The 14,160-nt window shown below is 31.5% G+C and overlaps 1 protein-coding gene across 3 annotated transcripts in view; it reads right to left on the reverse strand.

Annotated features, from left to right (window-relative positions):
• The window catches only part of LOC125067523 (solute carrier organic anion transporter family member 74D-like), a 57,010-nt gene that overhangs the window by 5,703 nt on the left and 37,147 nt on the right, over positions 1-14,160 (reverse strand). For all 3 annotated transcript variants that reach the window (XM_047676199.1, XM_047676193.1, XM_047676185.1), the window contains exons 3-5: positions 5,869-6,009; positions 546-677; positions 241-405 (exon numbers count right to left, since the gene is read on the reverse strand). In XM_047676199.1, coding sequence (XP_047532155.1) covers positions 241-405; positions 546-677; positions 5,869-6,009 — 438 coding nt within the window. The remainder of the gene's footprint in view (positions 1-240; positions 406-545; positions 678-5,868; positions 6,010-14,160) is intronic.

A 14,160-nucleotide genomic window follows, 5' to 3' on the forward strand; every position in this document is an offset into this window, starting at 1 on the left:
CCAAATTTGATTGTATTATTACATTGGTATCGTAACTTTATCTCTCTTTGTAATATATTAAAAATAAACCGACAAGTGTCTTAGAGCTTCTATTCGTTGTTTCAACAAATTTAAATAATGTATTAATTCCATTGTTTATTTTGATTTTACGTGGATTTCACAAATTTCGATAATCAATAATCACGCGAACGAAAATGAATTTCGATTACCAATATCAAAAATTTAATTCTAGTACCTCACCCGAGACAAGGTTGGCATCGTGCGTGGGCAAGCGGAACTGCTTCTCCAAATATTTGGGTAGGAAGGAGTAAACACCGCTGATAGGCATCAAATGTAATACGGACGACGCTGTTCGCCACATCAAAATATCGTTGGTCAGTTGACGTTTGATCGTCGCGAAGAAATCTGAAAATAAAATACATACCAGTTGATTAGTTTTGGGGATTGTATTTTAACTTGAACTTTATTACTGTGAATAATAATAATACATATGTACATTAAATATTTATAATGAAATGCATTGTAGGGTCGATATTAATATTTACCTTTGAAAAATTGTCCTTTTCTTTCTTTGTTCTTCTTCGGGTGAAGCGGAATAGGGCTTTGTTTGATTTGGCGTGGGAAAAAGAACATCAGCGCCGATAATATTACGATAAACCCTGCTATGAACACCATGCCTGTAAATAAAATTAATCACTTTTATTTCTAATCTTTTGAAAACTATTATTATTAAAAATACCGGAACATACATTGCTGAATAAATAAATCTTGAAACGCGAGAATGTTAATCAAGATAAAACATTTCTAGTAATTTAACATTTTCGTCCCCTTATTCCTGTGAAGCTTTGAGGGTTGCTTTTGTTTCGTATTGTTATAAGTCTCGTTAAGACGCCCTTATTATTTTTGGATAATTCGTGCAGAATACTAAAATCTTATTCAATATTTCTAAATAAAACGGTATCATAATTATCATCATCAGCCCTTATTCGTCTATTTTATTATATTAAATAATTAAGTAAGGCGAATAATTAAGAATTTTATTTGCTTAGTAATAATATTACAAAATGTGAAAGTGAGTTAATTTGCGTAGCAATAATTGGTTCATTACTCAACTGATCATGATAATCATCATACGGAAGCACTTATGGATTACTTCGAACGAGTCTTACGGCGTTATAAATATAAATATTTTATTTTCTCTCACAAATATTCAAAAACACATATACGACAGCATGCTACGATCGACAGTACTTTAAAATATGAAATTTCTTGTATAGTTAAATACTAGATCTATATAGATAGAAAATTACATTAACTTTATTTTTAAAATCGTCTTCTCGTTCATTGACTCAATTCGTATGTCATAACAATAGCTAAGTTATTATTAAAGACGTACAAATACTGTTCCAGAAAATGCTAATGAGATTCGTAGATGAATGACATCTATGTATCATATTTGATAGGTTGGTATAATGTAGAACTATACACCAAGAGTTTCCCGCCATTTTGTTTTTTTTTTTAATAGTCGCATATGATGTATAACACCTGACTTAGGTGATAAACTACATTAACATTATCTTCTCATTGGTCAATACAAAATCGCACGCTTCTCTTCTACATACTTTCGTTTCTTTACACAAAAACATTTCCACAGATTGCAAGAAAGCGGTAGGAAAAATGTTACACATCAAAATCTCCTATACATTTACGAGCCCGCTTAAAAAATTATAACCTGTGGCTACCCTTTTGACAAACCGGTTGCTATGTTTAACAAATCATTATTTGTTTAAACAACTTTATGTAGCCATATACAGCTATTGGCTAGTATTCATCAATGACGAAGCGTCTATTGAAATACTTTTGTCTATAAATACTTTTGTATTGATTGTTTTTTAAGGAAACGTGGTTACGATTGTCAAATAGTCATCCTACGGTTAACAACAACAATACTTTTAGTTTATACTAGAATGTACAAATTATAATAACATAAAAAAATAAAGAGTTATTTAGTTAATCATATGATAGTGTCAGAGATAAGTAGTAGGACTCTTCATAATAAATAAATAGTTTGAAAAAAAAAAATTCACGTTTTTATTTAAATGTAATTTTGAGAATAAACGAACGAAGTTAATTAAAAGTTATTTTTTGTATCTTCAGTTATTTAAAAAAATATAATTTTCCATTGATACCAAATATAGAATTAAACATTTTACTTTTTAATTCTTCAAATGTTCTATAAGTTTAAAATTCAGATTTCTTCCATTTTTTACTCTAACAAAGAATTGATTGCAAAAAATAGGCAATTTAAATTTGTCGTTTACCATTCATAAGGCATTTTTTTTTAATTTACCGTACTACATGTACTTGTACTACATGTACTTTTAATTTATCTTAACCTGCTGTAGTAGCTGCTGTAAACTATATCAGGTGCTGCAGAAAGTTTTATTATAATACTTTCGATGTTGAATTTTCAATAAACAATTATGTCTCAGCCACTATGGCACAAGTACCTGGGTTTAAATACATTGAATTACCCGTTAATTTAGCGCTAAACAAAATATGATAAAACCTATACTTCCCAACATATAGAAAACTTTCGAAATTCTACTAAACCAAATAATTACATAAACGTAACAAATCGTGAATACATTTGTAACCAATATCGATTAGCATATATAAAACTTCCTGGCGCTTTATATCATGGTCCATATTATTTACACCCCATTTAGGTATTAGATAACCAATGTGCTAAACCTCTTAACGGCTAGTACAAACTACGTAATGCATAAATTCCATCAACGCGTGATAACAATATTAAACCAAACGCTAAATAGCGGGTACATTCAATCACGCATATAATTAGATTCAATTTAACATTTTTAATTCAATTATAGGATCTAGAATTGAGATAATAAATTCGATACACTAACTTTGATACACAAATACATACGTGCAAAGTGAAATGTATCATCGAACCAGTAAAAAAAGTGCTAAGTTGAGAACAAAACTCGAGGCGAACGACTCTCTTAGTTTGTACAATGTATCAGAATCGCTTATAGTTTATTTTAATTATGCCAATTATTATGTTCCGAGTTGTATGGCTTTACATAGTGGATTAACTATGTATTGCATAAAGATTATATTATTTAATTTGTATTAAAACTGAAGGAACTCGATTTGAACAAAATACCCATACAATAATACTCAGCTCTTTATTTATATGTATATACTTCAAACGTTCGATATTTATATGTGTGTTTGTCAGAATTACGAGTTATTCATAAAAATACCTATGAAATGGCTCCTACAAAACCAAACAATTATATTTTAGTTTTATTTACAAATTGCAATCTATTTAATATCTAAAATAAATATAATAGCATTTGAAATCTACCCCTAAAACGTATAATACGTATTGAAGTAATATGTCACGTTCAGTCGTCCATTTATCTTTAATACTCTATTATATATATTTAGACGATAAAAAAACTACACGCTCTGCCAAGCATTGCGAGAATTCTTAATTACTCGCCAGTATATTTTAGTGAAGCGGAAGTAAAACAATATATACATTTTGTATTTACTTACATATTTATGTCACTAAAGAAAACCATGCGGGGTTTCCGAATCATTTATTTTTAATTCCTTAGGTATCGACAAAAATACTTTCCTATATATCTTGATAAAACCTAGTTTATAAATAGAATCTGTAATTAATTAAAGTGAATACTCGTACAGTCCTGATGATAAATCTAAACAGAAAACATTTACGTGTTACAAGGTCGCCCGGTCGGCGCTCAGTCAAGGGCGTTCGGTAGACGCAGTGTGTACATAAGCTCAAATACGATTTAAATGATTAACACTTCCAATATCCAATAATTACTTGAATTTTAGATATTGAATGGACTCCATTGAATATTCTTGCTCTAGAACTGATGATGGGTGCAGTGTAGAGCATTTGAATGGCTCATCCCGAAACAGAAAACCAAGTTTTACTTCTTGACATAGAGCGAAGAGACGAAGGTCAACACGGAACCGGTTTAAAAGTAAAAGCCAGCAAGGCGGCTGTCGCGTGTCCACCCACTAAATCCTCATTACGGGCGTCGATGGCATAATTGTCGGCAACAAGGCGCGCAGCCTTGGCCGTGACCGTGTGGATAGAGCGCTTATTTTAGTCTTGGTGACGCGACGTGATGTAATGCATTATATAACGCGAAGCGTGCGCCGGCAGCGTGACGACGAAGGCGCGGGCGGCAGCGCGAGCCGAGAGAAAAAGCGAAAGCTGAGTGAAAATTGCACTTGACGTCCGCGGCTATACACTGCGGTGCACTCGACGGAGTTGTGAAACAAGATGTACATTTTATCTACTTACAACAAATAGAAACAATATTCGACGCACGACGACTGTTAATGTCAATTTTCAATCGTTTCAATTCCAATTTACTCTTATACCACTGATCATCAAAATGTTATCAGTATATTACGAAAAAAATGATAATATTATTGCAAGTGTTGCATGAACTGGCACGTTAATACTAATCGGTAGATAATTATGTTATTGAATAAAACACATCTGTGTATAATTCGTTTCGACCATAATACATATAGTTTATAAACGGTTAGAGGAAGACAAAATTCCTCTCTAATTATATCATTTATACTTTGGCAAACGAAATTTTACTTTAAATTATTCTTAAAAAGGAAACCCTTGACAATTATGAAGTTAAGAAATAGTAAAAGCGGCACTAACTTAAAATAAAGTGACCATTAAAAAGCTTGTTTAAATTCCAGGCTCCATTCATGAGCATACAACGCTCGAACAATAAGGAAATACGCGGAAACCATTCCATGAGTATTTGCGAATTGAGTTTATTACTAGTCGAGGCACGCTTGACGCAGTTTTCTACCGTGACAGAACACATTCTTAAATAAATATTAAGGGAATCCGAACCGTGCCCTAAAGATAACAAGGACTCAATTGTTGGAAGTCAGTTGCAAATGCTCGTTGACGATATGCACGCATTCGATTAGAAGTTCCGTCACGTGCGCGCTTTCTTCGTGGATTTTGCGCGCAAATCTGCGCCAATGCGTGGGTAACGGTAGCTGCCAGTTCCGCGATGTGTGTATGGAGGAATTCCAGGTCCTAAACCGAGTCAAGTGAATGTAACAATAGAACATTACACGGCCTCTCTCCTATTCTATACATTCGTCAAACAAGTTACAACATTCAGGATGTGAAATGGGTATAGGTTGAACAGGTTGTTGTTGTTTAAGACTACAAGGTCAATAACCTATATTTTGGTTGAATCGTAAGCTACAGTAAACAAACTAATATTCAATCTTGAAAATAGTTGTTTCCTGCGTAATTTATCACATTGCAAAGAATTTATTGTGTTTTACGCATGCTGTGTTATTAATTTACAGTAAAATGCTTGCGTGAGTCGCGGTGCACAGTAATGTTGGTAGAGAACAATTTCAAGTCGTAATTGGACTTAACATTTCACCACAAAGAAATATATAAAACAATAGTTTTCAAAGAAAAAAATGAACCATAATAAAATAATTACATGCGGTCATACATAATGGAAGAGATAAGGAATTAATTTAAAATGCAAACTACTCTTAAAACTTGACTAAACAATTACTTAAGCTGTTTTTTTATAAATTAAAACTAAAGCAATTAAAAATAATAAAGCACTTCTATTGTTTTAAATTCAAGTAAAAAAGGAAAAGGTAAGAACCATGAAGTGTTAAGGAAAGTAATAATTTATATTTATGTTTAACAAAAGGTTTGTATTAATAAGAGCTCAGATCGTCCCATAATTAGAGCACGTAGACCTTAACTGTTAACAGACAAGGAATACTTACCAAGCCACCACGCTCCAACCCATCTTGGATCACTGAATTCGTAGCCGGGATCAACCAGCGGGTCCACGTAAACTCTGGTACAAAGCGCACCGAGAAGGAATCCAAGAGCTGGTCCAATAACTCTTATTCCAATTGTAATAGCTGGAAACAATACAAATATAATTTTATTTACATTAAATATATTTTTAGTTCATTTACTTTATTGTAATTAAATATTTTTCAAACACAAATTTGTTGATAACATCATTTTTTTTCATTATAAAATGCCTAAGTAGGAATATTGCAAGCCCAAGTTATGTGCCAACATTACACATGAATTTCAAAAACGAACGAAATATGCAAATTATCAATCGTGTTGCCAAGAATGAATTAATTCAAGGAAAGTCGTTATTGAGGCTCCGACGTAAATATTAATAAGTGTAATGAAAGAGTCCGAAGCTAATATTATGTAAATTGATCTGGATACTGCAGCCCAAGATGGAATTCATGAAGATTATCTCAATTGAAGTATGAGCTAGGAGGAAGACTAATTGTAGAACATTTAGCGTATGGCGTCAAATCATCTTCTTAAGAATTATGACTGTCTGAGAATCTTGTTTAAGTAACAACGAAATATTTTTGATACACGTGACTATGATTTAAAGATTTGGAGTCTATCGTTTATCTAGACGCATTTAATTGTCAGTACATTTGTCCATGATAACAGGCTGAAATTTTTTATGGAAAGTACGAAAGCAATAAGACAAGATTTTTAAAAATTCCTCCCCTAAGGAGAGTAGTAGAGAGACTAGAAAATAAACCCCATTAAAATAGAGAATATAAGTTTGTTTGGAAATTCGTCATATCTGATATTAGAAATATGGAAATCGGTAATCGGTTGTTAATTAGTGATATTTGAAAGATATTAAAGATTTATTAAAAATTCATCACCTAAGCTTGTGAAACTTCAGACGAAAGGTTGTATGGGAGTTCGTGGTGCTTGGAGCTTAGAAATATATAAATTAGTATTTAGTCTTGCATTTATATATAAAGATCAGTCGATAGCTTTCTAGAATTCATTCCTTCCCAAGAGGTAACATTTATTCATCGTAATTTTTAAATTATTACATGGAAACCGGTTTTGAGTCTTCTGTTTATAAGTAAAAGACCAAGGTTACAGTATTGTCATATGATATCCCATCAGGTACACGGCTAGTACTATATAAGAATAAACGGAGTCAACGGCCGAAAAATAATCTGTCCCAGTTTTTCGAATCAAATTGAAAGTTATAATAAATAAAGCCAGCAACAGCTAAAGGGTTAGTGACCGAAAAACAATCAAGTACTTAGTTTCCAAATGTAATCTTTCGGAGAAATCGACGGCAGCACTTGCCAAAAATTTAATCAGACGCGCGGTGTACACGTCGGTACAACGTTGAAGAGAATATAAAATGTATGGCGGCGTTATCACCGCACGTCGGTGTAATGAATTATGTTTCGACAGGATCAGTTTTTCAAAGTCAGCTTATAGCAGCTATTAATCGTAAGTACTCTTAAATACAAGCTAAAGAATCTTAAATTACATCAACACAACGGTTCATGGCTATAGGGCGCTAATTTTTTTTTAAATTAAAGGTTAAAATTGTCAAGATTTGCGTTTTTTAAAACCTGTCGTATCGGTATATGTTCCACCGTTGTTACCGGTTTGGATGCATCATTAAAAACGTTCGAGTACTGCATCTCCGAATTAACGCACAGACCGTCAAAAATGACGAAACACGTCATTAAACTTATACGGAACTTGTTTCAAGGCGCACCGAATCACCACCGAACGATGTGTCTACAATTTCACAACACGCTATTTTAATATCGAGATTGTTTATTAAAATGTGGTTGATTCATAAAAAGATTTATTACATTAAAAATCTAGTACCGTGAGATTTACTACATATTCTGTGATTAAAAGAAAACTTTAATGTACTCTGTCATTTCTCTAACTCGTTAATTTTACAATAACACGAAACATTTGAGTGATTTATTAGCAAACCCATATATTCGCAATGTACATATCTAATCAAACAAAAAATAAGCATATTACATCAAAACTGCTAAACATAACATTTTTGCAACTTTAAACTTTGAAAATTTACTAAATAAATTAATTAAAAAATATTTTTTTTTATTAATTAATATAACAATATCGAAACTTACTTTAAATTAGACGATAACATATAAAAAGTATCTGATACTCTATTACTCTATACACAAGTTAGCACTTTGACGGGAGCCTACTCTGGGAGACCGTTCGTCGATGAAGCTACTCGGAGCGACCCGAATGGGTTGTTTTTCTACGAGCATACACCGCTTATAGCGTGCTTATGGACACTAATGCGACGTTGAATACGTCGACGCAAGCTTTGAACTAGTAAACAACATGAAGTAGACGGAATAAAATAAAAAATTAAACACATCGTCGATCACGTCATCTCCTCGAACGCACACGGATTCAGTGGCTCGGGACTTTTTTATTTAACACAGGCAGGTAGACCGGTAAAAGAGGCATATTTTGGCGTGGTTACTACATAGACATTGTTAAAAATACTAACTATCCCTTACACGATCAACGCACGAACTAAGAGGTTAGGTCGTTTATACCTGTAGGTAACACTGGCTTACTCATCCTTCCTATTGGAACACAATAATACTAATTAGTGCTATTAGCGGTAGAAAATATGATGCGCGGATGGTACCTACCTAGGCGAACAAGCAGAAGGCTTACCAACAATCGAAAGTGGTGGCAGTGGTGCATTAAAAATTATCATGATTATTTGTTAATTATGTGAATCGGGAAATAGACCATGAGACCTTCTTACAATGTTCATTTAATTTTTAGGACAGATAGACTTTAATTACTAATAAACAAAACATCAATACATAAAAGACCACGAATAATTTAAAACAAAACGAACATAAAATCCGCCTGTATAGGATGAAACAGTTCAATGCACTCTAGGCGTGGAATAGTATTAGGAAGGTGACTAATATCTTACCATGTCATGTGAATGAATACGGTCTGCTTCATAGAAACCTCCTGAGCAAATAATTTATGAAACAGTAACGAGTTTGTATGTACGTAAAATATTTTTGAGAAATATTAATCATTGGTGTCGTAGTCATGATATAGACGCAAGGACAAAAATATTTCAAGTGTGAAATTTATTGTCTTTTTGACTATATTTTTAGGAAGCTGTAGGCTGGTAAATTTGCCAACAGATTTTTAAGTGATCAATTCTTCTCATACATATGATACTTCGAAAAGTAAAGTCTATCTTTACACCGTCAATACGCTTAAAATCTAAGAGGTTATATTATTTATGGTAGAATAATTAATGGTCTATGGGTGCATACATTGTGTAAAACCGACAAGACGGTTTAAATAAATCATATTACTGAAACAGCTTATATGTTAGGTGAATATGTAGTTTATAAAATAAATAAAAACCCTGGGAGCAATATAAATAATTACGGAAAAATAAATCATTCGACACAGCATACTCGTTACAGTAATTTGTCAAAAATAATGATCTACAATGAATTAATTTCAATATTTAATAACAAAGCAAATTTGATGAGGTCACATAATGACATTTTAAACAAATAATTTTTATTAAAATGTATTATAACGTCATATAATCTATGCCATAACAAACATTAAGCTATTCGGTACTGGGAATAGGATAAATAAAACATATTTACGACTTAAAAAATTACGACATGCTTCTGGATGGTTTCTACCCTTAAAATTTAGAAAAAATACACTCGAGCGGAAGTCACAGCCCCCAGTATGAGTAATAAAAAAAAACTACCAAGAGCGAGTTGTACGACAGATTATGTTCCGTGAATCATTTAAAAACAACAGAGAAGTGTGTCGGAGAGTTTAACCAAGGTTCATAATACAGAGACTGGCAAACAGCAAATTATCAAATGATAATATGGTACCAATAGAAATTTCTCCGATATTCAACTACGATGCGTATGGAGAGTCCAGGTACAAGAAGGGCACCGAAGTTTCTTTATATCCCTTCTTTTTATACGTTAAGGTACGGAACCCAAAATAATATAAAAAAATATATTGTTCCTAACCACTCTCTTTATAATGCCAGATTTCTTACTATTGAATCTTATCTAACGTAATCTAATCTAGCTGAAGTGGGGAAACTGACCTACGTTAAATACCACAAATGACAAGTAATTTGATAAGGGAAAAACTTGCTTAAGAACTTTACGAGATCTACAGGTGGTGAGCTAATCATGTGTAAGAGGCCCCCGACAACAGGTCTTTTGATATTTTTTTGAGCTATAACTTTCAACAATACAGTTGAATTCATACAAAATTACGTCAGTCAAAATACTTAAAAGTAGCGTTCAAAATGTGGACGTAAGCAAAATGATAAAATGTTGTTGTTTATATATAACATCCTTAATTAATCCTCTTTTAATTTCTTGTTATTTATAATGATTTATAAATACAATAAAACAATTTCAATCTGCCATTTCAAAATTAAGTCTTTGAGACTGTAATTTAACCGAGCGTACTGCTTGCTCCAAATAAGACGAAATTCGAAGAAATTTTCTGACGCACAAACATGTTAAACCGGCTTAATGACGTTACTTTCGGAACACTTTTATCTATAGATGTTTTTTAACTTTTTATGGTCCGTTGCACTTCTTGCAACTTTGAATATTTTGACTATTAATTATGTACTTATATAATATAAATAATATGTCTAAATTAGTGCGCAATAAATCATATAAAATAGAATTTTTATCCAATGTTTAAATCTAAACAATAGCAACACTTCAAGTAAATCTTCAAAATCTTTATATAAATAGGCTCGTGTTCGTGTTCGAGAGTGATACAAATTCATATAATATTGTTTTCCTCTAATTTTCAATAATGATTATAGTCGAGTTTCGGCCACTGGGCAATTTAGTTCTACAAAATCTAGTACACTAGTTTGTTTGTTTGTTTATTGATTCATGTCGCGCTCAACACTCAAGAATGGTAAAAAAACGATGAGTAAAATTCCCAGAATAAAAAAGAAACTACAACACAAAAACTTTGTATTTCATTTTCGAATTGAACGTCTCATAAAAGGAGTAACAAGTTCTTCTGAAAACGTAGTTAAACATAAATAACGCCCATCAACAAAAGATAAAACAACACATGGAGAGAGACTGTTAAGAAACTGCTCGATCTTAAAATACCGAACAAAATGGACAACATGAGCTGAAGTGGTCGCATCCCGTGCTCACGTCCCAGTGACACAAATACGTATTACTTTAGGGTTGTCATTACAAATCATGAAACATTTACTAGGACATCGTTTTAAACTGTAACAACGTTGTAGAGAGAATAAAATAAATGTAAATTGTATCAAATCATACTAAAAATTTGTTTTTTTTTTTCGAATATCTGCAACACTACGAATTATTTATGATAGTATTTTTTATGTTGCATATTTTTTTAATATTTATCTGATAGATATATGAATGGCAATAGATTGAGATAAATAACTTAAGTCAACTATTTCAAAGCTCAAACTACCAAATTATAAATCACTAAAGCGTATCATTAACCGGCAACCATTTTTACGTATAACAAATATGAAAAATAAACATTCAGTTGAATTTAATTTATTAGTCACACACAGTGTTAATCACTATCATAATATGATTAATAGTACGATTTTATGAAAAGCAAGTTTTTACTTTATAATTAAAAAAAAATTGGGAGCACTTTTAAATTGTCATGTTACAATATTGTATTAAATGTTAGTTAGCTACGAAGATTGAAATGGAAACTCTAACGAAAAAAAGCCGGCAATAATCTCAGTTACATAAATAATGATGAGAGGTTTATAGAATAATGAGAAAAACGCACTCTAATGTATTTACAATGGTATCAGTGCAGTAACAGAACATCAGAGTAATGACTTCTGCGTCATTAATATTCAATAAACATATCATTTTTAACTATGAATTATAGTCTAACAGCAGCTCTTATACGACAATAAAATAACAATATATAGGTCAAACTTTTAACAAATCAATAACCTAATTTTAAATATAATCATGGTTATGCAACACAAAGATAACATAACAATTCTATAAACCAAGATAACTTTTACGAAAGTGATATGTAGGTAATATCTTATCAGTAACACATTCGATAACAGGTATATTAAATTTGATATATTTATTTATAAAAACGAATTCAACAGCGGAGTATCTTGTCTTTAGTTAACCCTATTACAAAAACAGTGCATGTTGAATGCACACAGCGCATTTGACACATTTCGTAAACTAACAGACGCACGCGCAGCTTACTTAAATCTGTTTTGAATCATAAACCAGTGTTACACAATCTTTTGTGTTCGTCTAAATACAAAACCCTCGTTACTATTCTACTCTTTGTTTTATGTATGAATTAACTTACGATAAAATGTTTAAATATATTGTTATTATATATAGAGCAGACAGTCAGAAGTGTACATTATAATACATGTTAAATAAACGGATATTTTATTTCATTATGTTCTTACAGCTAATTACGTTTTTAATATGTTGAACATCTCTACAAAAAAATGCAAACTTTGTGTTCGTGACAAAAATTTCTGTAATTAGGTTGTTGTCAATCAAAATGTGTATGTGTCATAATTGTTAAGGAATTTCTGAGAAAAATATACACAGTTACAAACATTGAAACTTCCCGCTGTTTAAATGGAAAACACACTAAAATAATTATATTGGCATGATGTTTATGATGCATCACAGCATCATTAGCTTATCTTATCTCGTTTAATTAAATATTTAAACAAAGAATGTCGATATTGTCGAAATGACATTCGATTTTATTTTATACTCAAGCAGAATATTTTAAACGGAGTATATGTATACTTTTCTGAAAATATAATATATGTACATCAGGTAGAAACCACAGGATATATTTGCTGAAAACTTGACATGATAATATTTACATATTTTTCATTTAATTATTTTATAGCGATTAATAATTAATATCAATGACAACAGTTCTGATTTAATAAAAAAGTTTTATTTATAACGATAGGTCTAATACAATAAAATGTGTTAAATTAGCCATAAATAACCATAGATACAAGCACCGTACTGTGTATTGCATTTTTTTAAAAGTAACATATTCATCCGCGAGGCGTAGGCCTCCTCACTTCTTGAGAAGCTTTGGGGCTTATTCTATCACGCTACATCAGTGCTGGTTGGTGAATACACGAGGCAGAATTTTATCCAACAACAGCAGGTTTCATGAATTATACACACAAATTAGGCACACGAAAAGACAAGTGGTACTTGTCTGGGATTGAACCCGCAATCTTTAGTTAGGTCTTTACTTAGGTTTGTTGTGTCCAACCAATTTTATACAACCAATTCTATACCAGTTATTGTAAAATGTCCCACCAGCGCTTGTATACTAGCTCCCGTCCAGACTTCGTCTGGGTAAAATAAAAATTTTATTTACTTTCTAATTGCAGCAACACCTACGGGGTCTAATCTTAACCACCCAGGGATCCATTCGAATACAAATATAAAAAAATCGAAAGCGGTCTAACCGTTTGGGGAGTTCAGTAGAAGATATATTAAATAAAGAATAAATTTTATTACATATTTATTTATGTTCTGGTATTCAGGGCTTGAAGTTATTTTATTGATATTTTCTATATTATACTAAAAAAATTACAGCAACTTTTGTCCTAATTAAATCATAATACATACAGAACTTGACAGTATAATATTGTTCAAAGAACTATAATGGCCGATAAGCAAAGAACCGGGTCTTACGGGTCAAATAGAAAGATTACATCATCGGTATTATTGAACATATATGTATAATGCATATGCATAATGTAAGAACATGCTTTGCTTAAAGATTATAACTATATAAGCATTTCAAGATAGATCTTTTATATTTCTTTGCTTCTTATCTAGTAAAGTTATTTTTTTCTTAATTATTATTTTTAAGTAATAAATATTTCAATTTACTTTTTTATAGATCGTTTTGCAAAGTTTATATTAGTTTACCTATACTTCATAAACTTGGCTCGTAGGGATTGCTTTTAGTATTAACACTCGTTGTAGAATTAAATAAATATAATGTAGAATTTAATTTTTCCACATATTTTTATTTATCCTGACATTCATTGTTAATATATTAGAACAAAAGGAATTTTTAGATCGGTCGGTAGTTAATTTTCATCGGGCACGCGATGGGATCTA

Source organism: Vanessa atalanta, chromosome 1 (assembly GCF_905147765.1).
Source record: "Vanessa atalanta chromosome 1, ilVanAtal1.2, whole genome shotgun sequence".
Lineage (NCBI taxonomy): Eukaryota > Metazoa > Arthropoda > Insecta > Lepidoptera > Nymphalidae > Vanessa > Vanessa atalanta.